Genomic DNA, 25,649 nt, shown 5'->3' on the forward strand with positions numbered 1-25,649 from the left:
ATGGTGCCCACCCCGTCTGAGAGAAGCCAGGGGCACTGGCAGCCCTAGGCACAGCCCCTGCCATGGTGCGTCCCTATAGATCCTGAGGGAGGGGTCTGTCCATTTCATCCCCCTAAGGGGGTCCCTGTCCAACCTGGAGAAGGGAAAACTGTGTAACTCTGCCCCTCAGACTAATCCCCTGGCTTCCAACTGTATCAACTGCAACACTGGTTAGGGAAGTCTGCCATCTAGTGACCAAAGGCGGTACTGCAGGCTTAAAAATACAGATAACATTTAAATTAATTTAACCGCAGACGGTGACTGTAGCCATGAAATTAAAAGTCGCTTGCTCCTTGGGAGGAAAGTTATGGCAAACCTAGACAGCATAGTAAGAAGCAGAGACATCACCTTGCCGACAAAGGTCCGTCTAATCAAAGCTATGGTTTTCCCAGTAGTAATGTATGGCTGTGAGACCTGGACTATAAGGAAGGCTGAGCGCCGAAGAATCGATGCTTTCGAACTGTGGTGCTGGAGAAGACTCTTACGAGTCCCCTGGACTGCAAGGAGGTCAAATCAGTCAAGCCTAAAGGAAATCAACCCTGAGTGCTCATTGGAAGGACAGATACTGAAGCTGAAGCTCAAACATTTTGGCCACCAAATGCGAAGAGAAAACTCTCTGGAAAAGACCCTGATGCTGGGAAAGGTTGAAGGCAAAAGGAGAAGGGGACGGCAGAGGATGAGATGGCTAGATAGCATCACCGATGCAATGAATATGAACCTGAGCACACTCCGGGAGAGAACAGAGGACAGGAGGGCCTGGTGTGCTGTGGTCCATGGGGTCACGAAGAGTCGGACACGACTGAACGACTGAACAACAACAACAAATGAACAAATGCATTGTAAAACAAAACAAAACCCCAAGATGCACACCTCTAGGGCCCCTTTAGCATGCATGCCAAGTTTCTGGTGTCTAGGTTTCACGGTATTGGTTCAATGGCACTGACAGATGGACAGATAAAACAAACATCCTCTGTTATTATAGATATGGATTTGATGGTTATTAGTGTTGTTTTTATAGTATTGTATTTGCTCTTATGACTTTCTATGTCTTCTGCACTGCCCTGGAATCCTTCTCAGTGGCTGCTCCCAGTCTCTAGAACTCCCTGCTGATGGAGGTTTGTTTGGCTTCCCTCTCAGTTGTCCTTCCGCCGGCAGGCAAAGATGTTTTTATTCAGACAGGCCTTCAGTAACTAACTAGTCTGCTGCTGAAGGCGGTTTAACGTATTGGGTGCTGGCTATGTCTTTCACTGCTGAATTTTCAATTTTAAGTTCTTTCTCCATTACATTTTAACGAAGTTTTTCCTTTAATCTGTATTTTATTATCGTTCACCACCAACGTTTTGGGTGGAAAGGCAGTACATAAATTTAATTAATAAATAAGGAATAATACAGATCTTCCATTTCGATGAAGGGTAGTTTAGAAAATGCTAAGTAAAAATATATGTTACTGCCCACCTCTTTGGGTAGAAATCTACCCCCACCTGGATGTAAATATGGCTTCTCTCCCATGCCTTTATCATGACAGGTCCTGATTGATGTGTGGCACTGTTTTTCTTCCCCTGACCCCACCCGCCATACTTACAGACTCTAAGGGAAAAGTCCTAGGTCAGTGACACAGCACCTCAGAGGTGGTATTCTCTGGCCTTTCCACTTAAAATATCTCAGGTAGAATAGCTGGCAAAATATCTGCTGGAGCTCTTGTGAAGTTGCTACCAAGGCAGGGCTGGCCCAAGAGATTCTGCTGCCTGAGTCAAAGACAAGATGGCACCCTCTCCCGTTCCATATACAAAAGCCAACTGGACTGTTTCTTCAACACTGACAATGGGACAGCATCCTCCGCTGCTCCTGAAGGCAGCAGGTTAGCTTAGGGGACACAGTGAAGGCTGCTTGGCACTCAGCTCTGTCCTCCAATACCTTGCTGTCGCCTCCCAGCATCTGCCGCCTGAGGTGACTGCCTCACTCTGCCTGATGGTAGTGCTGGTCCTGTGCCAAAGACATGAGCAGAAAATTGTGGGTGAAAAGGACCAATGTTCTGATCTATCATAAAGCGACCATGTAAGTTCAGAATATGGTAGTGATGTAGAGAAGAAAGATGTGATGGGGACAATGGTTTAAAATGTGTTTTTTTAGCTCCATTCAAAACATGTTTACTCATACATAAGTAACATAAGAACATAAGAAGAACTATGCTGGATCAGACCAAAGCCTATCTAGTCCAGCATTCTGTTCACACAGCTGCCCACAAGCAGGACACGAGTGCCACAGCACCCTCCCACCCATATTCCCCAGCAACTGGTGTACGTAGGCATACTGCCTCCGATACTGAAGGTAGCATATCACCATCAGGAACAGTAGCCACTGATAGCGTCCCACAGAGTTTAATGGGAACTAACTTCCAGTGTTGTATAGTGGTTAGAGCATTGGACTAGGACTGGGGAGATCCAGGTTGTGGTCCCCACTCGCCCATGATCTCACTATGGGCCAGTCACTCTCAGCATAAACTACATCACAGGGTTGTTGTGAGGATAAAAATGGAGAGGAAGAGGATCATGTGAGCCACCTTGGGTTCCTTGCAGAGGAAAAAAGGCGGGATATAAATGTAATAAAAGCATGAAAAGAGCTTCGGCTATTGGGCGGTATAGAAATAAATAAATAAAATAAATATTATATACTCCCCACATCCCTGACCAGTGAGAAGCTCAAGGATTATATTAAAGTATTTAGTTTCCTTTTATGACAGCATGCAAAAGCACTGGGACTTATAGCGTCTAATATGTGACATTTGTTTAGTCTGCAGAGTACAGGCAGGTTTGCCTACTAGTTCTTAACACAATGAAAGTTGCTATTTATGTTTTTTCCCCCTATACATTACTGAATTCTCAGAGTACAACTTCTGTTATTTATTTTAATTTATTTATTTAGAACATTTGTATCCTGCCCTATATCACTAAGTTCTCAGGGCAGCATACAGATTTATTTAAGCAGTATAAAACAATAAACAATTTAAACACCCAAAAACATATTGAACCATTAAACAAGCTAATACAAATTAAAATCTAAAACAATAAAACAGTTAGAACAGTGTGCTACTTTAGGGAATGCATTTAGCCCTCAAAGGCTTTGGTAAAAAGCAATGTTTTTACTTGGTGCCAAAATGAGACCAATGTACGCGCCAATCGGGCCTCCAAGGGGAGGGCATTCCACAACTGGGGTGCCACAGGAGAGAAGGCCCTCTCCCACATCCCACCATAGTGTATGTCTCGCACTGGTGGGACATAGAGGAGGGCTCCTCCAACAGATCTCAGTCCTTAGGCAGGCATATATATCATCCTACATAAAGATTTTCTGATGCAAAACTATCTTCTGCTGCCACTGTGATAAAAGCTTTCCCCACTACTTGGGGCATTCATAAGATATCTCATGGAATATTTTCTCTGTTGGTTAGTCGAACTATCACACCAAGAGAAACCTTCCCCACACTTTGGACATTAACAATGTCTCTTTCCTGCATGGATACTTTCGGGTCTTTGAGGTAAAGTCTTCCCAACCTCAGAACATTCATACAATTTCTCCCCAGCATGAATTCTCTGATGTCTCAACAAATTTCCTCTCTGTTTAAATCATTTCCCACAATCAGGACATCTGTATGGTTTCTCTCCAGTATGAATTATCTGATGTCTCTCCAGATCTTTCCTCCATTTGAAGCGTTTTCCATATTCAGGACATTTAAAAGGTTTCTCTCCTGCTTTGATTCTCCAATGTTTATTAAGATCTGGTTTTTGCTGAGGGTATTCCCTCTCCACAGGACATCCATTGTGGTCTTCCCTGGTATGTTTCAAATGAAGTCCTGATTTGTAGTGATATCTTGCAGGCTTTCCCTCCCTTGGGCTTATTGCAGAAGTTTGGCTAATGGCTACTGTAAGACCTTCTGTGAGTTCACTGCATTCATGCTGGCCCTTCCCAAACATGGATTCACACTTTTGCGCATGAATTTCAGCTGTAATAAGAATGTTCCTTTGGAATATTTCTGCTGATGTCTCACATGTTCCCACTAGGACACTTTCTCCCTGCTGAGAATACTCAGTCTTGAATTTTCTTCCCTTCTCATCCTAGAGAAAGAGAGGAGAGAGAAAAATGTTCTGGTCACCTCTTGTTTAGATGCTTCCAACCTCCTTTCCTGGAGGAAAATCAACTGACAGAACAGCAGCTTTAATACTAAACAGGTTTGTTTGGAAGTAAATCCCACGAAGACCAACATGTGCTGCTTCCCAGTAAGTGTGCTTAGGATCACAGCTTAAGCCAATCTGTGTGTTGCTGACAAGATGAAATTTGTTTGTTTGTTTTTGAAGATGTGTAGACTTTCACACCGATGCTGTAAAGAACAATATTGTTTAGGAACCTGGAATGTCAGATCAATGAATCAAGGTAAGCTGGAGGGGGTCAAACATGAGATGGCAAGATTGAACATCGGCATCTTGGGAATCAGTGAACTAAAATGGACAAGCATGGGAGAATTTAATTCAGGTGACCATTATATCTACTACTGTGGGCAAGAATCCCTTAGAAGAAATGGAGTAGCACTCATAGTCAACAAAAGGGTGGGAAAAGCAGTACTGGGGTACAATCTCAAAAACGATGGAATGATCTCAGTACAAATCCAAGGCAAACCATTCAACATCACAGTAATTCAAGTCTATGCCCCAACCACTGAGGCCGAAGAAGCTGAGGTTGATCGGTTCTATGAAGACCTACAACACCTTCTAGAACTAACACCAAAAAAAGATGTCCTCTTCATCATAGGGGATTGGAATGCTAAAGTAGGAAGTCAAGAAATCACCGGGATAACAGGCAAGCATGGCCTTGGTGTACAAAATGAAGCAGGACAAAGGCTAATAGAGTTTTGCCAAGAGAACACACTGATCATAGCAAACACTCTTTTCCAACAGCACAAGAGGCAACTGTACACATGGACATCACCAGATGGTCAATATCGAAATCAGATTATGTCCTTTGCAGCCAAAGATGGAGAAGCTCTATACAGTCAGTCAAAACAAGACCTGGAGCTGACTGTGGCTCAGATCATGAGCTTCTTATTGCAAAATTTTGGCTTAAATTGAAGAACGTAGGGAAAACCACTAAACCATTCAGGTATGACCTAAATCATATCCCTTATGAATATACAGTGGAGGTGAGGAATAGATTTAAGGGATTAGACCTGATAGACAGAGTGCCTGAGGAACTATGGACGGAGGTCCGTCACACTGTTCAGGAGGCAGCAACTCAATCCATCCCAAAGAAAAATAAATGCAAGAAAGCAACGTGGCTGTCTGATGAGGCTTTACAAGTAGCTGAAGAAAGAAGGGAAGTGAAAAGCAAGGAAGAAAGGGGAAGACATATCCAACTGAATGCAGAGTTCCAGAGAATAGCAAGGAGAGACAAGAAGGCCTTCTTAAATGAACAATGCAAAGAAATCGAGGAAAACAACAGAATGGGAAAGACTAGAGATCTTTTCAAGAAAATCGGAGATCTCAAGGGAAGGTTTTGTGCAAAGACGGGCATGATAAAGGACAAAGAAGGCAGGGACCTAACAGAAGCAGATGAGATTAAGAAGAGGTGGAAAGAATACACAGAAGAACTATACAGGAAAGATCTGAATGTCCCTGATAGCCATGATAGTGCGGTCACTGAACTTGAGCCAGACATCCTAGAGAGTGAAGTCAAGTGGGCCTTAGGGAGCATTAGTAACAACAAAGCTAGCGGAGATGACAGTATTCCAGCTGAGCTATTGAAAATCCTAAAAGATGATGGTGTTAAAGTGCTGCACTCAATATGCCAACAAATTTGGAACACTCAACAATGGCCACAAGACTGGAAAAGGTCAGTTTACATTCCAATTCCAAAGAAGGGCAATGCCAAAGAGTGTTCAAACTACCGTACAATTGCGCTCATTTCATATGCCAGCAAGGTGATGCTCAAAATCCTACAAGCTAGGCTTCAGCAATATGTGAACTGAGAACTACCGGAAGTACAAGCGGGGTTTCGAAGAGGCATAGGAACTAGAGATCAAATCGCCAACAGTCGCTGGATCATGGAGAAAGCAAGAGAGTTCCAGAAAAACATCGATGTCTGCTTCATTGACTACGCTAAAGCCTTTGATTGTGTGGATCACAACAAACTCTGGCAAATTCTTAAAGAGATGGGAGTACCAGACCACCTTACCTGTCTCCTGAGAAACCTGTACGAGGGTCAAGAAGCAACAGTAAGAACCGGACATGGAACAACCGATTGGTTCAAAATTGGGAAAGGAGTACGACAAGGCTGTATATTGTCAGCCTGCTTATTTAACTTATATACAGAGTACATCATGAGAAATGCAAGGTTGGATGAATGACAGGTCGGAATTAAGATTGCCGGGAGAATTATCAACAACCTCAGATACGCAGACGATACCACCCTAATGGCAGAAAGCAAAGACGATCTAAAGAGCCTCTTGCTTAGGGTGAAAGTGGAGAGTGCAAAAGCTGGTTTGAAACTCAACATTAAAAAAACTAAGATCATGGCATCTGGCCCCATCACTTCCTGGCATATAGAAGGGGAAGAAATGGAAGCAGTGACAGATTTTATTTTCTTAGGCTCCAAGATCACCGCAGACGGTGACTGTAGCCATGAAATTAAAAGACGCTTGCTCCTTGGGACGAAAGCTATGGCAAACCTAGACAGCATAGTAAGAAGCAGAGACATCACCTTGCCGACAAAGGTCCGTCTAATCAAAGCTATGGTTTTCCCAGTAGTAATGTATGGCTGTGAGAGCTGGACTATAAGGAAGGCTGAGCGCCGAAGAATTGATGCTTTCGAACTGTGGTGGCGGAGAAGACTCTTACGAGTCCCCTGGACTGCAAGGAGGTCCAATCAGTCCATCCTAAAGGAAATCAACCCTGAGTGCTCATTGGAAGGACAGATACTGAAGCTGAAGCTCAAATATTTTGGCCACCTAATGCGAACAGAAAACTTCCTGGAAAAGACCCTGATGCTGGGAAAGATTGAAGGCAAAAGGAAAAGGGGATGGCAGAGGATGAGATGGCTAGATAGCATCACCGATGCAATGAATATGAACTTGAGCACACTCCGGGAGAGAGCGGAGGACAGGAAGGCTTGGCGTGCTATGGTCCATGGGGTCACGAAGAGTAACGGACACGACTTAACAACTGAACAACAACAAAGACTTTCACACTCTCAAAAGTACAATAGGTATCAGCAACTGGAGGCATGTGTGCCAAATCTGGGTTGCTGGGGGATGCGAACTGGTTGCTAAAGAAGAATGGAGAAAAAGAAATCTGTTGCCACAGACCTTAAAGGCAAGTCACTGAGGTCTAGGGAGTAAGATACTGGCCCAACAATCTTTACTTACTTCTCAAAGTGGCATACGATGCTGACTCACATGAGCAGGAACTCTATCAGTGTCATACATCCAGATGTTTTGGCCTACAACTCCCATCAGCCCTAGCCAGCATAGCCAATGGTGAGGGATGACAGAAGTTGTAGGCCAAAACTTTTAGAGGGCCACAAGTTGCGCACTCCTAAGAAAATAAGAAGAGCCATGCTGGATGAGACCAAGGGTCCATCTAGTCCAGCATTCTGTTCACACAGGGGCCAAACAGCTGTTGACTGGGAACCCACAAGCAGGACAACAGCACCCTCCTGCCCATGTTCCCCAACAACTGCTGCACATAGGCATACTAGAGGTAGTACATAGCCATCATGATTAGCAACCACTGATAGGCTTCTTCTCCAGGAATTTGTCTAACTCCCTTTTGAAGCCATCCAAATTGGTGCCCATACTACATCTTGCGGTAGCGAATTCCATAATTTAACTCTGCGCTGTGTGAAGACCTTCCTTTTAACTGTCCTGAATCTCCCACCAATTTCATGGGATGACCCCAGGTTCTAGTGTTATGAGAGACAGAGGAAAATGTCTCCCTATCCACATTCTCCACACCATGCATGTCTTACATGGATGCTGTGATGCTGAATTGCTGCATTTTTAGGGCACTAGTAAGATCTCTGTCTCAAGTTCTCTGATCAATGCATTTCTCAAAGAGAAATTTCTCTCACATTCTGGGCATTTAACGTGAGTTTGAATACTTCAGACTGCAACTTAAGTCACTCTGCTTAAGCGTAGTAAGTATGAAATTTGCAATGAAAAACCCCCAGACTGTCAGACTATTTAATATCCTAGATTAATTTTCTCATGGCTAATCAGCACATCTTCTTTGCCAACGTTTCCCTCATATTCTGGGCATTTGTGTGTTCTCTGTTGTTTATGAGTTCTCTGATGTCCAAGCAATGTATCTTTCTGAGAGAAGTTTCTGCCACACTCTGGGCACTGGTAAGTTTTCTCTCTGGTATGTACTCTCAGATGTCTCATGCAATGTACATTCTGTATGAATCTTTTTCCACATGCAGGGCATTGGTAAGGTTTCTCTCCAGTATGAATTCTCTGATGTCTGATCAAAGTTATTCTCCAAATAAAGCTATTCCCACACTCAGAGCACTTGGAAGGTTTCTCTCCTGCATGAATCTGCAGATGGGTCTTCAAATGCGATCTCCGAGAGAAGTTTTTCCCACACTCATGGCAAGCGTAAGATTTCTCCTGTCAGGCTGCTTTGAGGTTTAAGCAGATGCACTCTCTGATGGAAGCTTTCCCTGCACTCAGAATATTTGTGCAATTTTTCTCCTGCATATCTTCTCAGATGGCTCGCATTTTGCTGGAATTTCTTCCCCACTATGGAACACTCAGACTGATCCTCTCCAGTTTGCTTCGTAACAAGTCTGGATTGATGTTACCTTCTACCATACTTGGAGAACAAGGGCTTTCCCTCCTTTGTGTTCACTGTGTATGTTTTGCTACAGGCAACTCCAAGACATTCTGAGAGCTTGCTGGATTCATCTTGAGCTTTTAGAGGTTCCTTCCCCCATGTCAAGTTGGACTCACATCTTTCCTCATGCATCTCAGCTGTCACTGGCACATTCCCTTGGCTTATCTCTGGTAGTGTCTTGGGTGCATCCTCCAGTTCATTTCCTCCCCACAGAGAATTCTCCACCTTGAGCTGACCTCCCTTCTAGTCACCTGCAGAGACAGAGGAATTGTGTCCATGCTCAGGTGACCTCTTTTCTGGTCTCTTGCAACCTCCTTTCTGCTGGGATTCCCATCTGCCCTATCTCCCTTTCCAGCTGATTCCGGATCTCTCTGCTACATTCATATTTCTCTTAAGATCATGTCTCCCTCCTTTAGCATCCTGGACTGTGTTCATTCTATCCTAAAAAAAATCAAAACCCTTTCAGATGGTACCCCTAAATCCTGCCAAGAAAAGTGGAATATTAGAGTCTGCATATATTATGCCAATGTGTCTAGATTTTGCATAATTTATTTTACATCCGCTAAAGACGAGGAGGAAGCAAGGGGCCACGAAAAGTAACTCAGGGCTTCCTCCCGCGAGAGTTAGGGGCTTCTGGGGAGAGATGCTGAAATGCTGCCATCAATGGGAGTGCTAAAAGGAGATACAACTTTGCGTCTTTAAAACAAAAACAAAAAACTAGTACAAATAATACCAAATAATGCTCACAGTTGTCAAATTCTTGCATCAAAATTCATCACAAAGTAAAGAATGCTACTAACAATGTTATTTTTAAATCAATTTTTATTGTAAATTGTAACCAAACAAAACAAACAAAAAACATTAAAAAATACAAAAAAACATTTTTAATGCACTTTTTAAAAAATACAAAACCAACCAACCTTGCTTCTATTTAACCATTGAGCAACCCGCCCTGACAAGTGTAACCATTCTGAGCTGGTAACTACTTATTTCACTTTTATCCTGTCCTTCCTCCAAGGGGCATTTTTTCGTTGGCACGGGGTTGTACCGCCCTGGCTACCGCTTCCACATAACCAAAACTGCATATAGCTGCACATACCGCAAAGTAGATCTCTCTCTCTCTCTCTCTCACACACACACACACACACACACACATTAAATAAACCAGCTCACATGATTGTGTTGCTGTACTCATGTGGTCGGCTCACTGCTCTGCATTTCTGCTAGCCCACATATTTCAGGCCTGCACCCTGCTCTGCCTGCGCCATGGAGGGAGAGATCGGTCCCAGCCACGGGGCTTGCACTGCTCAGGAGTTTGGGTCTGCATGGACAAACACCTCCCTGCCATTGCCAGCTGACTGGGCTGACTGCCCCACGAGGGAGTCACAGGACATCCCGAGGCTGTCATCAGCCGAGAGAATTGCAGACGTTTTACATTCGGTCCACGTGTCTCCCTAGCTGCTCTCTGCTCCGAGAGCCGAATCCAGTGTCCCACTTGGGGTGAGGCAGGAGTGAAACTGGCTAAGGAGCATGCTCTTCCATGCCAGGGGGCCCTCCGGAATAATCGGAAGAGCCCTGCCTATCGGAGCAAATATGAGGAGCAGCCCAAGCGTTCACTGGGGGAGTGGTACAGTTTGAAGTGCAGGCACGCATCACGATGGTCCCCACAGCCACGCTCCCAAGGAAAGTCCAAAAAATTCAGGCAGCTGTATTGGCTCACAGCAACAAAACACTTTTAGCAGTTTTCACCTCCACCAGGCGCAGGTCTTTTGAAAAGCTCATGGCTCTTCACTGCCCATTCAAGACAAGCTGCCCCAAAACACTTTCCACTGCAACAGGGAAGAATGCATTGTTGCTGGGAAAAACCACTCCGCAAGCTCAGAGGGAACAGGGAACTGGGGAGAGGGGTGCCAGATGATGTAAGAGTCCCTGCTAATCAAAAAACGTGCGACCCAGAGCTACACTGCACCCTTGCACATATAAGTCAGGAGATCCTCTGCACGGCAAAATGGAGAACGGCAACTAGTGGCTCTCGCCTGCGGGTGAGCTGCCAATACCGCGTGTATTTGTCGCAGGAAAAACCGGACACATGGCTCCTTTAGGCTGGAGACTTGCCCAGCGCATCAAGCTGAGCGGCAAACCAGGAAGCACACCAGTGCAGTTTCCAGGACAAGGGCAGAGAAAACCCAACCGGCTACATCCCTCCAAGGGCGAAAAAGCCTCGCCTTGCACGTGGCATAGTGATATAGCGTGAACGTATCTCGGTATGAAGCCCACCACAGATGCAGAAGTTGCGTAGCCCGAGGAAATGGATTAAGTTTAAGGGGAGAATTCTGGAATTCACTTCCACATGATGTAGTGATGGCCACCAACTTGGCTGGCTTTAAAAGGGGATTGGACAAACAGAAGGCCGTCAATGGCTACTAGTCCTGATGCCTGTAGGCTACCTCCAGGAGCAGAGGCAGTATGCCTATGTACACCCGTTGCTGGGGAATGCGGGCGGGAGGGCGCTGTTGTACCCATATCCTGCTTGCAGGTTCCCCATGGGTTCCCCAGTGGCAGCTGGCTGGCCACTGTGGACCTTTGTTCTGATCCAGCAGGGCTCTTCCTATGTTCTTATGATATGTTTAGCCTGAAGAAAAGTTCTTTAAGATCATTAAGGAGACAGGAGAGCAGTCTTCAAATATCTGAAAGGCTGCCGTTCAGATGGAGCAGACTTGTTCACTGCTGCTTCTCCAGAGGGCAGGACTAGAACCAATGGGTGGGAATGGCAGAGAATGAGATTTAGCTAAGCATTAGGCCAACCTTCTTAATGGTAAGGGCTGTTTGACCGTGGAGCAGACTGCCAAAAGAGGTGGTGGGCTCTTCTTCACTGAGGATATTTGAGAAGAGGCTGGACGGCCTTCTGTCAAAGATGCTGTTACGTATCCTAGGGGGTACTGTGGATTAGTTGTTTCTGAACCTTGGCAGCTTCTGTAGAGTTGAGTGTGGCAACAGTGGGTGGAGCTTCTGAGAAATTCTTTACTTCTGTGTGTGCTAAATAAAGAACAGTTGTCTTTGAGGCCTGCTGATTCATTCCTAGTCATTCCTACTACCAATACAACAGATGCTGTAGCATCCTGCGTTGTAGCATTCAGCAGGGGGCTGGACTATATGACCTCTTAGGTCTCTTCAAACTCTATAATTCTATGATCATTTAGGACCACATTAAGCCTCTTTGTTGCTGTTGTTCACCCAGGATTTCTAGAGATGTTGGTTGTTTTTAATGGCCATCTGTCAGGGATGTTGTAGAAGCAAGATTCCTGTACAGAGTAAAGGGTTGGACTGGATGACCTCTTAAGATCTCTCCCAACTCTCCAATTCCAGTGCCACAGATGCTTTTGCAGCTGCACATGCATTTAACATTCTACTTTCACCAATGATACCAAACAATACCCACTCTAGACCGCCCCCCCACAACTACATAAACGTACGAATATGATGTCAGGCCAGCCCCCAAAATAAACATATTGGAACAAAGTTCTTCTAACGACATGGCAAGACCAGCCTCATATCACCAGTGTGCAGGAAGTGGGAGAACAACAGCAGGCCTCAGTGAGCACCTCCACATCTAACTCCTAGCAACACCAAATAGAACATTGTTCCCTGTGTATACCAAAAGGGGAGATGTGGCTTTCTCAGAGGCAACAATACGAGGTGAGAGAGTTGAAAATGGATGAGAGGCTTGCATTTCACAGTACTGCATCAGCACTTTGTGTCGAGGGTGCAGAGTTATGAGTGTAGTTCCCCCCAGGGTGGTAAAACTGTGTATGGGTTGTGCCGCTTTGGACTACAGGTGCAAGCTCAACATGATGGGAGTTCTCCTCTATAAACAAAAAAGCCCTGCACATAGACACCTAGCCTCGAATACCTCTCCCTGACATGCTAGTTTTCTACACGCAGGGAAAATGTGTGTGTAGAGAGAACATTCAATGCTGTGAGCCTCCACCGGTGAAGGCACAGGTTTACCACTTCAGCAAGTTTTGTTACATCGATATCTTGCTTTTTCCTTCAAGGAGCCCAAGGCGCCTTACATGATCGTCCTCCTCTCCATTTTATCCTCACAACCACCCTGGGAAGTAGGTTGAGTTGACAGTCAAGGGGCAGGCCCAGAGTACCCCAGTGAGCTTCATGGCTAACTGGGGACTAGAACCTGGGCCTCCCCAGTCTTAGTCCAACACGTTAACCACTGAACCACACTGGCTCCCCTAAAACTACGACTTACATCTGAGTATAGTGTATGAGAGTGTGCTTTAAGTGCCACTGTGTTCAACAGGTAACTTACTTACTCTCAGGTAGGTGTGCACAGGAGGGAGGGAAGAGCTGAGTGAGGAAGGAGGCATGACTGGTGTCACAAGAACATAGGGAGCTGCCTTATACAGAGTCAGACCTTTGCTCCATCTAGCCCAGCGTTATCAACACTGACTGGCAGCAGCTCTCCAGCGTTTCTGGTAGGAGCTTTTCCAGCACTACCTGGAGATGCCGGGGATCGAACCTGGGACCTCCTGCAGGCAAAGCAGGGGCTCTACCACTGAGCCATGGCGTCACCCCAGCTGGATATACACTTGGATATATACGCTTTTCCACCCTGCCTGCAAGTACCAAAGGCTCTGCATTATCTACAGTGTGAGTCTTTGGCGCAAAGCAAAGGTCTCTTGGCTCATACTCCAAGCCTCCCGCACTTGCTTGACCCTGCAGACTTTCACTGGTCCTTCCTTTTGTGTTTCTACCTACAAACCATCGAAGCACTCCAGGTGAGGAAGGGGAGCACAGACATAACTGCACAGAACTGCAGCCTTGGACTAGGTTTGGCTTCCGAAGCAGCTCCTGTAAAGGGATATACATGCTTTATTTACTAAGGAAGGTGGGATGTAATCTTATAAAATAAAAATGAACTCAGTGCGGCTTACAAATGAATTTAAGAACAGACCATCAAATGACAAGAAATAAAAAAAGAGCAAAATAGAAAGAGACAGGGGAAAACATGAACCCTAGAAATACGCAGCAATGCAGAAACAAAAATCTAATGCTCAGAAATGGCCTCTGCCAGTCCCAAAGACCTCACGAAAGCAGTTTTCACTTGGTGCCTGAAGATATAGGAGCTAGGTGCGCTGGCCTGGAGAAAGCATTCCAGAGCATTCCATAAAGTTGGTGTCACCACTAAGGAGGCCCTGTTCCTGATAAGGGGTACCCTGGCAAGGGCACCCAGAGCCGGACCTCAGATGCTGAGCAGACTACTTGAGGAAATACATACAGGTGAAGACGGTCTTTTGAATATCCAAGTCTCAAGCTGTTTTGGGCTTTACAGTTAAGAGCCATCACCTAACAAGCTTGGGAAACCTCTACTGATTTGCTGCCCATCTTTTAATACTGCATGTTGCAAATAAAACAAAAAACCTGATGTGATAGCTGTACTGGGTGTTTATTTAGAAAAGGGCCAGACCTATGAGATTGGCTGAATATCTCCAGCTCGCAGCTAGATGTGGGGACAAAAAGGCCTCTTGGGCCACGCAAAAAGTCTACCCACTGCCAAAAAATCCACCCACAATCCTCACTACCAAGCCATCCAACCAAATAGGGCAAAAGAAGCGGAAGCAAACATTTTATTTATTATCGATTATGCACCTTCACATTTGCTACTTGAGAGTTTGGTATAAAATGCACATCCTTAAACCCGACAGCAGCAAGGAAATTGAGCGCATCTTAAAAAGGATAACCAGAAGGAAATGTCACCTAACGACTCAGCCGATGGAGCCAAAAAGGTTTAACACTGGAACCGGGCTGGCAGAGTTCGCTTTCGTTTCAGGCCCATGCTCCTCTGCGATGTGGTGGCCTGTCCTTTGGGGGGAGAGTGGGCTTGGGAGGGGGCACCCATGCTTTTGGAGGATGCCACAGGGGCATGTGGAACCACTGGCCTCTCCGAGTGTGCCTTATTGAGAGAAAGGGGAGCGCCTTCAACATGGGAATTGGGGGCTGGTGGGGAGGTAGCAGCACGGCTCTCGCACACGATGGACAAGATCTCCCTGAGAATCCCCGTCCGGCTCGAGGGTGGGTCCTGGAGTTCCAGCCCCTTGTCACGCAAGTAGCCCTGCAGCTTGTCCACGGCCTCCCTTTTGCGCTCCTCCCACGCCTTCTCAATTTCACTGCGCGGCGCAGGGCGATTGTCCCAAGCCTCCCCCAGGGCTGGAACCCGGCTTTCTGCAGAGCGATCAACAGTGCCTGCCTTGGCTTGGGTGGCCTCTGGTTTCCTTTCCCTACGGCGTCGGCGGAAGTTCCTCATGCGTTCAGCGCCGGTCAAAGCTGGCCTCGGGCGTCCTGTTGGAGGGGAAACAGGAGTCAAAAAGGATTGGGATTTGGAACCCTGCAGTTGGAAAAGCATCATTAGAGAGGGGAAGATCTGGAATGGGGAGGGAAAGGGTTAAGCATCTCCTCATCCTTGGAGAAGGGGGTATTTGGAACGGAGAGAGAATTAAGCATCTCATCACCCTTGGGGAAGGGGAATATTTGGAATAGGGAGGGAAAGGGTTAAGCATCTCCTCATCCATGCTATTTCTGCACTTGAATTCCTCCCTCCCAAAGCTATTTTGTTTTTATAAAAGGATTGCGTGTTGTATCTAATGTTAGTCCTAGCAGACTAACTATTAGTTAGAGCAGATCTGTGGAAATGAATGGGACTTAAATTAAGCTAACATTGGATACAACCCTATGTCAGGACTTGTGCATATAACAGGTGGTTAACCCTGCCCAGTTCCAATTACAGGTCAGAAAAAGCACATCTAGAATAGAGTTGCAAGACTGGAGTGAAAAGGCTCCAGCTAAGATACACAGATGTTGGGAAGCTCAGCAAGTTAACAGGGGACACCAGATATGGAAATGGATACACTTTTATCTATATAATACAATCTATATTGGATTGTAAGCCTATATGGGCAGGGGTGTGTGTGTAAAGCATTGAAGTAACAATCACAAAATGTGCTGGATTAAGGGTAACCAGCGTAAGAGAAAAATGGGATAGGGGTTGGGATATTGGTTCCATGCTGGAAGGATGACACAATGGGTGAAATCCAACGTAAGTCTTACTTAGAGTAGACCCACTGAAATGAATGGGATTTAAATTAATCCCAATTAACATAACTCTCATTTATATCAATGGGTCTACTCTAAGTAGGACTTATGTTGGACTTTACCCAACATATAGCTAGAATAAATAAATTAATGAATGCAGCTTCAAGTGGCAGCTTTGGGGTGTGTATGTAAGGGAAAATAACATATCCAAGTGCGTTTTGGGCACCATTTCTTGCAAACGCCCAGTTGCTTCCAAGAGGGGGTTAGACAAATTCCTGGAGGAGAAGGCTATCGATGGCTACTAGTCCTGATGGCTACATGCTACCTCCAGTACCAGAGGCAGTGAGCCGATGTACCCCAGTTGCTGGGGAACGTGGGTGGGAGGGTGCTGTTGCGCTCATGCCCTGCTTGTGGGTTCCCTGTTGCGAGCTGGTCGGCCCCTGTGTGAACAGAATGCTGGACTAAATGGACCCTTGGTCTGATCCAGCAGGGCTCCTCTTATGTTCTTATATAAGACCACCGGTTATGCCGAGTGGCATCCAACATTACTGCCCATAGTAAGTGGCACGATGCGAAAACGAACTTACGGTTTGGGTTCTCAACGGCAGCTACTAAGTACTCCCGTGCTGACGTATGTTCAGTGGCCAAGCCTGGAGGAAAAGGAGAAGAAAAGGAGCGAGGGTTAGACAGACTGCATTAAATGAGAGGCAAACTCAACACATCTGTGAAAGGGGAGCGGATTGCACCATTGTGGGACACATGAATTTCTCATGAGAGGCGTGCAAATACATCTACACGTGTTTTTAAAATGGGGAAGTCTGGTGAGCCATTGGGGGAAATCATGTGTGTGTGATATATATAGATAGATTATACTGGGGACTACTTTTGTTATACTTGTACAGATCTTGTATTAATAAAAGGTTAAACACACACACACAGAGAAAGCTGAAAATGCTTAACAGGGGTGGGGTGGAGACAGCAGCAACAAATCAACACCAACCTGGAACTGCTGATCTTCTGGGCAAGGGAAGATGGTCACCCTTGCGTGCTTTGAAGGCTGGTGACCCTGAATGGTCCTCCTGAATCTGGGAAGGTTTGGCCGCCTGACTCGCCGCATTCCTCATCATTTTGCGCCGACGGTCGACGAGGCGATGCTGGACGTCGCCGTGCCGGATGATGCGGGGAACCACCAGGTCCTGCTCAATGCGCAGGAACTGATTCAGCTTGTCAAAAAAGGGCCACGTCCGCCGTCCGTGCCCCCAGTGACTGTTCCCTTCCAGGCAGTCCTTGTAGCCCTTCCGGAGATGTTTGGCCTTTTCCCGGCACTGCAGCCAGTTCCGCTCATAGCCACGGACCCTCATCTCACCCGAGATCCACTGGAACTGGGAGACGGTCCGGTAGTTGGAGAAGAGGGCCCGTTGCACTGAGTTGTCCCCCCAGATCTCAATAAAGGCATGGATTTCATCATCCGTCCAGCGGGGGTGCTTCCAGTGCGAGCCAGTGAAATCCCGGGTAGGGCAAGAGGAACTCCGTGAGAATGAAGCACCTCCCGAGTTGCCGGGGGCAGGGTCCGGAGACGACGTGAAACTGGATCCTAGGTCGAGGAAGATGGTGGACACGAACAAAACAAAAAAAACGAGCCACGTTTGAATATGGCGCCGTGAGCTAGGAGCCAAGTTTTCATTGTTATTTTTCTGAAAAAGTAGCGCTGGGTGGAAGGGGAGGTCGGTGGAAGGCACGGACAGGAACGGCACAGGTAAATGGGGCAGGACAAATCGCAACATTAAAGAGTCGGCAGTCGCAGATGCATAGAACAAGATCCCATAATCACGGCAGAGCAGAAGAACAAATGTTACGGGGAACACGGATAAAACCACAACACATAACCATGGAACATGTTTATCTGGCTTCCAAGTGACACGCAAGTACAAACACATCTTGACTGTCACGAGTAGTGTGGGCCTCAGCAGTAGAGCACAGGCACTGTGTTAAGCGGATCCTAAGTTCACTCTCTCGCAACTCAGAGCGGATCTGGGAGAGACCTCTGCCCAAGGTTGCTGCCAGTCGAGAACCAACAGCCCTGGTCTCGATGGACCAACCATCCGACTCATACAAGGCAGTTTCATATGTTCTGAGATGTCATCAGGCATTATCCATAGGCATTCACATTTATTTTGCATTCATAAAGGACTAGAAACTCTGGGTGATTTTATTTTTTTTCAAATGAAGCAATCCCTAACATCACCTTTTGCAAAGTTTTCTGAAACCGCAAGTTATTCAAAGAAGATATCAGCAGGTCTCTGCTAAATATGGCTAATTCATTCTGCTGCTGCAGAGATGGGAGAGATGGGAAACAGGGCCATTCCATCAGCTGTGCTGAGAGACCAGCTCCATCAACCTCCTTTTTCCTTCAAATGACATCTGGCAACAGTCATTCCATCAGTCTGCAGCAGCAGCAGCAGCAGCAGCAAGTGGGAAGCAGGGCCATTCCTTCAGATCTGCTCTCCTGAGCTCCTCCTACCATCAACTGTCACCTAGCAGCAGCCACTCCATCAGGCTGCAGCAGGAGAGATGGGAAGCAGGGCCATTCCATCAGCTCTGTTGAGAGACCAGTTCCATTTAGCTCCTCCTCTCCCTGCATAGTTTCCATTCCAGCTGGTCATTACAAGAACTACTATTTATGTTTAAGGATTGTTGCCTGAATTTCTTATTTTCCTCTTCCCTCCTCATCCCTTTTTCCTTTTGTGTTGTGTCTTTTAGATGGTAAGTCTGTGGGCAAGGGCTGTGTTGTTTTTAATGAGTTTATGTAAGCTGCTCTGGGAGTCTTTTTGGCTGAAGAGTCGAAAACAGTTACTCTGGGAGAGCAGAAACAGATACAAGGATGTTCTCGAGTCCCTGGAGGGGAACCTCAGAGTTCTTCTTGTGTCACAAGAACTGCAAGATAGGTTTCTCCATCCCCTTACCTGAATCTTGGCTTGGGTGTCTCTCGCTTTCCACAGGAAACTGGATGAAGATCTGCTCCTCCTCTTCCAGCTGGGAGGTGAGGGCAGGTTTGGGAACCAAGAGTCCCTCTTGAGTTGACAGAGAGAAACAGTGAATTATTCCTACTGCAAGGAATATTGATTGGCTGTGTTCGCATGGAACAGTAAACCAGGATACCTCTTGCACACAGTCCATTCACTCCCACCAGTGTAAGTGGCTCAACAAACCAGAGATGATTTGCTTACTGTGTCATCCAGATGTGGGATCCTGGCTTGTTGCTCTCAAGCAAATCAGTATTAGTAAGCCACAAACAAACCCTGGTTTATGATACTGGTTTGTAAAGGGAGCAACAAACCAGGATGACATGGGAAACAACCGTTTCTAGTTTGTTTAGCCATTCATGCTAACAGGAGCAAACAGGCTGCATGCACCAGGACACAACCCGTTCACCAGAGTCCTGGCTTACTGTTCCATGTGAACGCGGCTATTGGTTCTACTTTGTGTTTTCTAATTCGACAATAAAAATGAGCAATCTGTGAGAACATGTAAATGTGTTTCAATTTGTATTACTTTTTGGCATTAATGTTCCAGCTGTCTGGAGACAAGTGCATCTCTGTCAACCTGATCCCCTTGAATCACTTCAGGGGGCAGGGGGAGCAACCTCTATTCTCCTAGGAACAGAAGCAAGGAAAAAGACACTCTGAATTAAACCTTCTCCTACTCCTCTGTTTCCACGTCTGAAACAAATCCAAGCTCAAGGTGGTAAGTTGGCTTATGTTGCAAACTTTGCAAGCATTTGGCTCATCTGCCCTGCCTGCAAAATATCATGATGGTGTTTTGTGGAGCCTGCAACCCTTTTACCTGTGAGAGTCCTCCTAAAAGCTTCTTTCCCCTAGGAACTCCCTAGGGCATATCAGTGCTTTCCCCATGCTTCACAGAATCATTTGTTCCTTCGTGGCATCAGCAGCCATTAAAAAATTCCCCACTACATCTAACACCTATTTGCACGCTTAGCAACTGACACACTGAAGAAAAGGGCACAGATTGCCATGGAAAGTGGTTAGCAGGCAGAGGCAAGGGTCACAGAGGGCAGAGAGAGGGAGACAGCAGAGAGCAAGAAAAGGGAAGGCAGAAAGCCAACCGAAATGGCAAGATAGGGTCAGTACATGCCATCACCACTTAGCCAAAACTTTTCTTATGGCCACATTTCCAATGTCTGAAGGACATTCCTGTTGTATTAAACGTTACCCTCACATAATATATGAAAAATCCTATTTATGTCCCATTTCATGTCATCCCCTCCTCAAAACTCATATTTTCTGTGAGGCCTTTCATACTCCTTTCTAACTGAAACCAGTACAAGTAACAACTGCATTTACTTTTATTCATCCCTTCCTATCCTTGTTTTTACCTCCCCATCTACTGTTGTCCCTCACATAGCATAGTGTAAGCTTCTTGGGGACAGGGAACCGTCCATTTTTTGTTGACCAAACTCAAGTGCCATGTACAGCCATGGCACTGTATGGCACATTCATTTAGGAAACATTCACATCGGCTCAACAGTTGAGCACATACTTTGCATGTTGTGAGGTCACAAGTTCAATCCCCAATTCTCTCCAACTAGAAGGGTTTCATGTCACAGGACTAGCAAAGATGGGTACCTGCCTGAAACACTGTCAGCCAGGATTTCTAGAGGTGAATTCTCCAACTGTTTACTCTCAGATAGATCAAGGGCCTGACAGTATAAGGACAAGTGAGAGCTGCAACGAACTGTTGCAGTGTGGAGGGCTCCAGTTCAGAATTCCAGCCAGCCATATCCTTTTCAGGATATTCCATTCCATATGCCCTTTCCCCAAGGTTTACTGTGCCCTCAACGAAAAAATGGTCAGAGTTCTGTGCCCACTGAGCATGTTCAGCCCTCGCTGACCTGTTCCTGGGGTTCCTCCCTCATCACAACCTTCTCCAGCCGGCTATTTGACTACACCAGGATCCGCACTGAGAGAATGGGTTTTGCTATTAGTATACAGGATACTTAATAGGAGAGCTTGTGCAGTGTGATGCCTAAGAGAATGAGCTACAAATCAGGACGTTCAAATCTTGCCTCTGCCATGCGCTCACAAGATGCTCTTTGGCAGCCCCCCTCTCTCAGCCTCAGCTGATGTGCCTTACAAGATTAGTTGTAAGCATTACAACTAGGTAATGGATGTGAAGCATGCAGAATACTTGAAAGTGCCATACAAATATTAAGTATATCTGGGGCAGGCAGCCTCTTTTGGTGCAGAGCCAACCCCCACCCCCCCACCCCCCGCCTCAGCCTGGCCCAAGCTGACGGTCTGGATGTCAAGGGGGCAGGGACCCTCCCGCAAAGCCCCCCCCATCTGCATTGAGAAAGGGACTCCGCTGGCTCCTACAAGCACCGGCTGAGTCAGTGCCTCCTTCCCGTGCTGCAACTGGAGCGGCGTGGGAAGAGACTCGGCCAGGAAATCCCAGTATTTCCGAACCCTGTTGAGAGGCTGAGCACAGGTAAATTGGCTGGTGATGTCCGATCGTGGGGATTTCTCTCCTCCTCCAGGCTAGGGGGCAGGGCCAGGAGAAGGTGCACAACCCTCTGAGGGCCAGATTGGCTGGAGGTTGTCCTCCCCTGTGTGACATGCTCTAGCCTGCATCTATTTTTCAGGCAAGGAGCCAGAGCTCCGAGCCTGCACCCCTGCTTTGGATGCAGAAAGTCCCAGGTTCAAGCTCCAGCATCGCCAGTTAAAAAGAGATCTCAAGCAGCAGCTGATGGAAAAGAGCTTCCTCTACCAAAAATTCTGGACCGCTGCTGTCAGTCAGAGTTCACAGGAAGCTGTTTTATCCTGACCAGGTTCGCATGATCATGGCGGGGGAAAGACGCCACCGTGGCTTATTTCCTCCACCACACACGCTGGGGGGATGTGCAAAATTAGCCTCGCTGGCACCGCTTGCTGAGTCTTGTGAACCCAGCAAGTTGGGTCTACAATGATTATTATTATATTTCTATACCGCCCAATAGCCAAAGATCTCTGGGCAGTTCACAAACATTCACAAAAAATACATTATACAACATTAAACAATATTACGTGGTACAATATGTCCTTAAATGCCTGAGAGAAGAGGGCAGTCTTAACCCAGAACCAAAAAGATGACAGTGTCAGTGCCAGGCAGGCCTCAGCGGGGAGCTCATTCCAAAGTTGGGGGGCCACCACTGAGAAGGCCCTCTCCCTTATTGCCACCCTCCAAAGAGGAGGCATTTGGAGGAAGGCCCCAGATGTGGATCGTTGCCATGGTTAACAAGCCGCCCAGAACCAATGGGCTGTTTTAGGGTTCTGGGGTAGCTTGTTTACCATAGCAACAAGCCACCCTCAGCGGGTTTGCATGACACCTGCAGAGGAAATTCCCCGGAAGACCTTTGTATATTGAAGAGATAGCATGACATGCTACAACTGCTTCTTTTATGCCAGAAACTCCTCTGGGACCTTAAAAACCCAGGTCTCTTAGGCCTCTTTAAGAGCCTTCTAGCTTCTTGGCCTGACTCGTTCTTCAAACAAGTTCGGATGGTATGGCCTTGGATGTCAGGGAGGATCTCTTTGGCTGCAGCCCACCTTATTTAGCTTATCTTTTGGGTAAGACGAAAAAATGCCTAGAGATCAAGAGACCATCGCAACAGCTGTGGTTAGGGAGCTGTGAAAGACAGCATGTAGACATGGGAGATTTGGGGCATAGAAGTCCCTCCAGAGCATCACTCAGTTTGAGCTCCAGCGCAGACCAGGACCACGGAGGTGCTGCTCGTCGGCCGACTGGAGTCTCTCTGCTGTCGTTATCTGGGGCTCCCAACAGCAGAACAGAGGAGTAAGCTATTTTGCTTAGTTTGCTTTATAACATCATAAGCTTACCCGTCATACTCTGCCTGCTATAGGTAATAAAGCTTGTGGACTCTTACTTGTGCAGTCGTTGCTCTGAATCCGGAGAGGAACCGCTCCGCCTCTGGCAAAACGACACCGCGCGGCGCGCCGGCGAGGGTAACTGCGTAAGTCCCCCAGGCATGCGAGGCGGGCGGAAGAAGCCACCGCGGCTTACTTCCCCCTCCATGATCGTGCAAACAGGCAAACTGAGTCAGCCCGCTGGTCCGCCTAGCCCAGTATTGTCGACACTGACTGGCAGTAGCTCTGAAGGGTCGCTGTTTTGGGGGCCCCACCTGGAGATGCCGAGGATGGGACCTGGGAAAGTGGTAGAGAAGGTGCTCTACCATTGAGCTATGGATAACAGCTAGACACAGCAATGGCCTGACATGGTACAAGACAGCCTCCTATGCGAGCTCAAACACTCATCTCTTTTTCTTTTCCAAATCCTCCAAATGGCTGTCCAGACATGAAGACGTGTACTGACCCCAAGCAGAAGAGATCCTTACCCAAAGAATCTGCATCCCCGTCCTCCTCCTGCATGACTTGCCAGAACATGGTCCGCTGGCCCGGCTGCGCTGCAGTCGGCTCGACCATGTGCAAAGGCACACCCGTTTCCTGGAGGGTCACAGGTCCCTGCAAACAGGAGAACAGTACTATTCACAGAGCACCATGACGTTCCATGGAGTAATGAGATCCTAGTTCCCTGCCCAGAGGAGCTTGCAGTCTAGAATTTGACACAGTTAAGACAACAGAGGAAGGGGAAGAGGGAGACATAAGGGTAAATGGGGCAGAACACCCCTCCCCACTTAATCCCTGTTGTACATCACACACACACACAGAATTAAAGATGCAGACTTAAGATCACACCCTTTTTAACACCACATCTAGACACATTAAATGACAATCATCAGTCCACTTTTGAATGGAAATGCCAGTGACTAAAGCTGGGGCCTTCTGGATGCAAATTATGTGCTCTGGATGCAAATTATGTACTTCTCCAACATACATTGAAAGCGTGGGGGGGGGGGCGCAACCTTTCTGGCATCCGTAAGTCATCCTGATTTGGAGCACGAAAAGGGCGACTACTGTATACTCGGTGCAAGCAAGGAAAGAGCTGGTCGCCTGTGGTGAGTAGAACTGACTGACAGGTGAACAGGCAGAGAAGCATTTCTAAGTTGGGAAGTTTCCAGGGGGGTAGCCTTGTTAGTCTGTTGCAGCAAAAACAACAAAGAGCCTTGTGGCACCTTAACGACTAACCAAATTATTATGGTGTAGGTTTTCATGGGCTACAGTCCACTTCAGTCCATGAAGTCTTATGCCATAATAAATGTGTATAAAATCATAAATAATTTAGAGCGCAGTCCTATGGGATGCACCTGGGTACTTGTAAGCCTCCGAACTCAGGCTTATGTGTATCCAGTCCAATGTGTTTTAGCTGGATGGGCGATTTTGACCATCTAGCGGAGGCTTTGGGGAGGGGGAGGGAAGGAGGCTGGGGGCGGCTGGGGGCGGCTGGGGATACCTTGTAGCTCCATGTCCACAGTCTCCTCCCCACCCTTGGGAACACCCCCTTTTCCCCATCTCCACACTCCGTTTTGCAAGTGCGGAAAGGTAGCTGGCGTGATTCTCTCCATGCTGGCTACAAGGGGGACGGGGTGGGGAGTGCGGTTTCCTGGCTCCCAGCTCAGAGTCCTGTCTACGAGCTCGGAGCCAGGAAACTCCGAGCCCAGGTATTCGTTTAGAGCAAGGGTGGGCAGAAGGTAGATGGGGGGTTGCTCCCCAATTGTCTAACAATATAAAGAACTAGAAGCCCCCCCCCGCCCCCGCTTTCCAAATTAAGTTGCTGAAAAAGAATGCTTGAGGGAAAACCAGGAGTGGATTTTTGTGTGGAAGGACTTGTGAGTTTGGTTCTCGTACTGATCACAAATGCCTGGGATGAGCATGTGTTCAGAGGCACCCTGTTCTTAGTGTATGACCACCTACATGAGCCAGTGTTTCGCACCTGGTTGGTGGATCTCAGGGTTCTTGTAAAACAGAAGGCAGATCCAGCAAGCCTGAAGTCTGCCCACTCCTGGTTTAGAGTATGAGAACTGAATGGAGCTCCCAATAGTTCCACAGAAATGTCCACTCTGGTTACCCCAAGCAGTCTTTGTTCCGGCAGTATAATGCGGGGCGGGGTGCCATCATTTGGTTGCTGCTACTGCCAAACTAAACCAGAAGTTCTTGCCAAACTACTGCAGATAACTGAGAGATCTAGCTGGGGCTAAAAGTTGTAACACAAAAGGAAAAAGGGATAGGGAGGGGAGAGAAAACAAGCAAACACAGACATTGATTCTTAAAGGGGGGTAGTGTTTTTCCCACCCACCCAGGCGGCAGTGGGTGGGTGGGGGCTGCATATCAGTGGACGGGGCTGGATCCGGCAGTGGGCGGTGCCTGAGCTGGCATTCCCTTGCCTCACACACACACTCATTCACACACACACTCACAGTCACATTTAGAAACTCATCCTTCCTCCCCATCCTCCCCCCCCCACACACACACCCACACAGTGGGGATGGGGTTGCAAGGGAAGAGGTGGAAAAATTTAACTTCCCTGCAATCCCGATTCAACCAATATTGCCGGTCTGATCCAGCATGGCTCTTATGGTACATTCTGTCCCTGCACTGGTATATAGGCAATTTCCCACTTAAACTGATAAGTGGTCTCTGTTTCCAATTCATTCAACAA

At 47.0% G+C, this 25,649-nt stretch overlaps 1 protein-coding gene across 10 annotated transcripts in view; it reads right to left on the reverse strand.

The window, feature by feature from the left end:
- Nucleotides 1–25,649, reverse strand: part of LOC146355965 (uncharacterized) — a 66,972-nt gene that overhangs the window by 25,994 nt on the left and 15,329 nt on the right. For 6 of the 10 annotated variants that reach the window (XM_084831353.1, XM_084831356.1, XM_084831355.1 and 3 more), the window contains exons 5-6: nt 23,428–23,554; nt 18,983–19,090 (exon numbers count right to left, since the gene is read on the reverse strand). In XM_084831353.1, coding sequence (XP_084687479.1) covers nt 18,983–19,090; nt 23,428–23,554 — 235 coding nt within the window. Of the gene's footprint in view, nt 1–2,084; nt 4,149–9,050; nt 15,270–16,606; nt 16,670–17,019; nt 17,614–18,982; nt 19,091–23,427; nt 23,555–25,649 lie in introns of those variants that run through there. The other 4 variants (XM_084831351.1, XM_084831350.1, XM_084831349.1 and 1 more) reach the window with 3 other exon arrangements.

This window comes from Heloderma suspectum, chromosome 2, assembly GCF_057233095.1.
Source record: "Heloderma suspectum isolate Gila_16-S chromosome 2, 16-S_ref, whole genome shotgun sequence".
NCBI classification, from domain to species: Eukaryota; Metazoa; Chordata; class Lepidosauria; order Squamata; family Helodermatidae; genus Heloderma; species Heloderma suspectum.